At 45.7% G+C, this 3,732-nt stretch overlaps 1 protein-coding gene across 2 annotated transcripts in view; it reads right to left on the bottom strand.

Annotated features, from left to right (window-relative positions):
• The window catches only part of L1td1 (LINE1 type transposase domain containing 1), a 13,565-nt gene that overhangs the window by 2,574 nt on the left and 7,259 nt on the right, over positions 1–3,732 (bottom strand). For both annotated transcript variants that reach the window (XM_031377906.1, XM_031377907.1), the window contains one exon: positions 1,073–2,048. In XM_031377906.1, coding sequence (XP_031233766.1) covers positions 1,073–1,987 — 915 coding nt within the window. In that variant the 5' untranslated portion in view covers positions 1,988–2,048. The remainder of the gene's footprint in view (positions 1–1,072; positions 2,049–3,732) is intronic.

Here is a 3,732-nt window from a genome sequence, read left to right as displayed (position 1 = left end):
AAAAAAAAAAAAAGACAGGAAACCTAAAAGCTCAACAAAGGCATAGAAATAAAAGAAGCACAGCAATGGGAAGGTGAAAACCAAACCCACAGATTTTGTCATTCACCAGCCAGATTACTTGTAATGTCTTATGGCTAAGGGGACCCGGTTATAGGATTTCTAAGATGTTCATGCAGTGGTACCTTCTAGAAGAAACCAAAATGTACCAGGAAAAAAAAAAAAAGGGACCAGAGCAGTTGTGGTGTACAAACCTGCAATTCCAGCAGGAAATAGTCTGAGGCAGGACAAAAGTAAGCAAGTAAGCATGAGGCCAGCCCAGGCTACACAGCAAGACCCCATGTCTGTGAAGATATCTCTGTATTCCCTACTAGTGGTAAATAGCAACCTACAATCAACTAACCATATAAGACAAATGGATGGAAGGCTTGAACACTGTACAAGGGAGGAACCAGAGCGGTCGATAACTAGAAAGGTCCCCTTGGCTTAAGTTAGGATTAAATGAGAAGGGGGACGTCTACAGCAGTGACGTCACGGGGAAGATGAAAGCCAAGCGTAAAGGCCCCAGAGCCGGCAGACAACCCAAGTTCAGTTCCCAACACCCACATGGAGTGGCTCCATGGGAACTGATGCTTTCTTGTGGCTCCTGAGGGCACCAGTGAAGGCACGCCCACAATGCACTGCGGTACATCAGGCAAAACCCTCTTCCACATGATGAAATATTTTTCACAAAGAACTCAGCCATTCACAGCTGATAGTTCCACCACTCTTTCAGCTGCTAAAGCTTTGGTCTACCCCACTCACTTGTCCCCTTGTAATGAATTAAAAGGTACGCTTAGTGTTTAATCCTTAAATTTTAACACACCTAAATGTTCTCCTATCAATCTCTCGAACTCCTGCCAAGCAAACCTTAACTCCCCGCTCACCTCTTGCAGCTCGTTTCCAACTTGAAAAGTGCTAACATCAGAATTTTCACATTGTGCTTTTTCTTAAGGGAGTGTCTTAGATTGGACAATCCTTTTCCCAACCGCCACACCCACTCTCACACCCGAGTTCTACATTCGCGTGTGCTCACCAATCTTTCCCGAAGCTCGTTTCTTCTTTCTCCTTCATTTCTCGTCTCGTTTTGCGGGAACACATCTTTCAGCAACTCTTTCAGAAAAGGCTTTCTGCTGGTAAACTGTCGGAGGCTGTGAAGGTCTGAGAAAATGTTCGTTTCCCCATCACACTTGAATGCCAACTTCACCGAGCACTGCAGCTCAGGCTCCAACCCCTTTTCTTTCAGAAGGCGGAAGACTTGGCCCCACTGCCTGCTGAGATCCAGCGTGGCTGCCGAGAAGTCAGCAGCCAGCCTCAGCGTGGCTCCGCCTCCTTCTGCAGGCCGGCTCTCTTTGGGGGTTTTTAGACGGTTCTCTTCATTCTGACAGCTGGCTAGTTTCTCACCCGCATTTTTCATGGCCTCCCTTTCTAGAGCGTTTAGAAGGCAGGCGTTGCTCTCGCTGATCTCTCGCTGACACTCGATGTGTTCACCGCGCCGGACTTCTCTTGCTCTCTCTAGTGATAGTTTCACGACATGGTTGCAGTTGAATTGTTCAGCTTCGTCCAACTTACTCTTCTCCTTGCTTCTCACAGTCAGGTTTTCAGTGCCCTCCTCTGTTCCAGAACTTTCCTCTTCCACTTTCTCTCGTGGCTTTGGCCTTTCTGAGGCGGCATCTCCTTCTTGCTGTCCTAGCGGCTCTTCCAAACGCCTCACCCAAGGTGCTGTTGGTTTTAACAGCATTTCCTTAATATCATTTTTATAGGCTTCTCTCATCTCTGCGAACATCACCTCTTGCATTTCCATTAAAGCATTAAACTGCTCCATCATGGATGCCGGGACTTCATTGTGCTTCAGGGACGGAGATGTGGCCATTTTTCTCTCCCTGTCTGCTGACGGCTTTTCTTTCTGCTCTTTCTGAAGCCTGGCTGCTTTGGATTGCACGCCTGACATGGTGGATACACTAACACGGTGCACCTTCTTCTCCTGGTGAGAGCTTCAGAAGTTCAAAGTCCTAAAAGAAAAAAAAAAGTCATCTGAAATATAAACAAATGAAAATGTACTTACTGAGTTTTACTGAGAAACTTGGCAAGAATAAGTAAGCATGCTTTTTCTTCTTCTTCTTTTTTTTTTTTTAAGTTTTTTTTGAGACAGGGTTTCTCTGTGTAGCCCTGGCTGTCCTGGAACTCACTCTGTAGACCAGGCTGGCCTCGAACTCAGAAATGTGCCTGCCTCTGCCTCCCCAGTGCTGGGATTAAAGGCGTGCCCCACCACTTCCGGGCATAAGCATGCTTAATACTATGCTATGTGTAATTCATAGATCTAACGTGATGTGCTCGTGAATATAATCACAAGGAAAAAAGTCAGAACTCACAACTCATGCACGATGACTAAAACCCATTGAGAGGGGGGGCATGCCTGTGGTTGTATCTAGTTAGGAGACCAAGGTAAGGAAGGGCCTAGGAGTTGGTGGTGAGGCAGGCAGCTTATGAGAGAAACTTCCATCTCACAAGCAGCTGGGCACACACACACAGTTCTAAAAAAGCAATGTGGAAAAGAGAATTGGCAAGCTGGGCATGGTGGCTCACGCCTTCAATCCCAGCACTCCAGAGGTACACAGGTAGGCGGATTTCTGTGAGTTCAAAGCCAGTCTCAAAGCCAGTCTGGTCTACAGAGCTACACAAGGAGACCCTGCCTTTAAATTTAAGCCAGGCGGTGGTGGTGCATGCCTTTAATCCCAGCACTTGGGAGGCAGAGGCCAGCCTGGTCTACAGAGTGAGTTCCAGGACACCCAGGGCTATACAGAGAAACTCTGTCTCGAAAAAAACAAACAAAAATAGTAAAATAAAATAAATAAATTTAAAAAATGAATTGAAAGGTAAAAGGGTGTGTGTACCACAAACAAAACAAAAAGTTTTGAGATTGACCTAAGAACATTCTTTTTTTCCAGAGTGAAAAATGCTTCCAAAATAAATCCCATTCCCCTTTCTCCTCCCAAAGCCCCCACCTGTACTTACAGGCCCTTAGACTAGCCAGGCACTGGTGCCTGCCGAACACCTTTGATCTAGCACTCACTCGGATCTCCAGGAGTTTGAGGCCAGCCTGGTCTACAGAGCAGGATAGCCAAGGCTAAACAAAAACCTTATCTCAAAAATCAAAATAGATCCTTAGACTGTGGATTCCTGATAAGTCAGAATGGGAAGGAAAAGCCAGACCATTTCAACAACAGCATTTAATAGGGATGGGGGGATGTGTAATACTCCCACTGATAATTTTAAAAATGCCTTTGAAGCCAGACAGTGGTGGCACATGCCTTTAATCCCAGCACTTGGGAGGCAGAGGCAGGCGGATTTCTGAGTTTGAGGCCAGCCTGGTCTACAGAGTGAATTCCAGGACAGCCAGGGCTACACAGAGAAATCCTGTCTCGGAAAAAACAACAACAAAAAGCCTTTTAGATATGTTAAAGTAGCTTAACCTGCTGCACCCGAGAACCAGAACAAAGAAAGAATTTTAAAAGCAGTAAGGGAAAAAAGGCAAGTAACATATAAAGGCAGGCCTATCAGAATTAGGGCAGATTTCTCACCAGAAACTATGAAAGCTAGAAGATACTGGGCAGATGTCATACAAACACTACAAGAACACAAATGCAAGCCCAGACTACTATACCCAGCAAAACTCTCAATTACCATAGATGGAGA

This window comes from Mastomys coucha, unplaced genomic scaffold (assembly GCF_008632895.1).
Source record: "Mastomys coucha isolate ucsf_1 unplaced genomic scaffold, UCSF_Mcou_1 pScaffold18, whole genome shotgun sequence".
In the NCBI taxonomy this organism is placed as follows: Eukaryota; Metazoa; Chordata; class Mammalia; order Rodentia; family Muridae; genus Mastomys; species Mastomys coucha.
The sequence above is the reverse complement of the archived record's forward strand: the minus strand, read 5'-3'. Positions and strand labels throughout refer to the sequence as shown.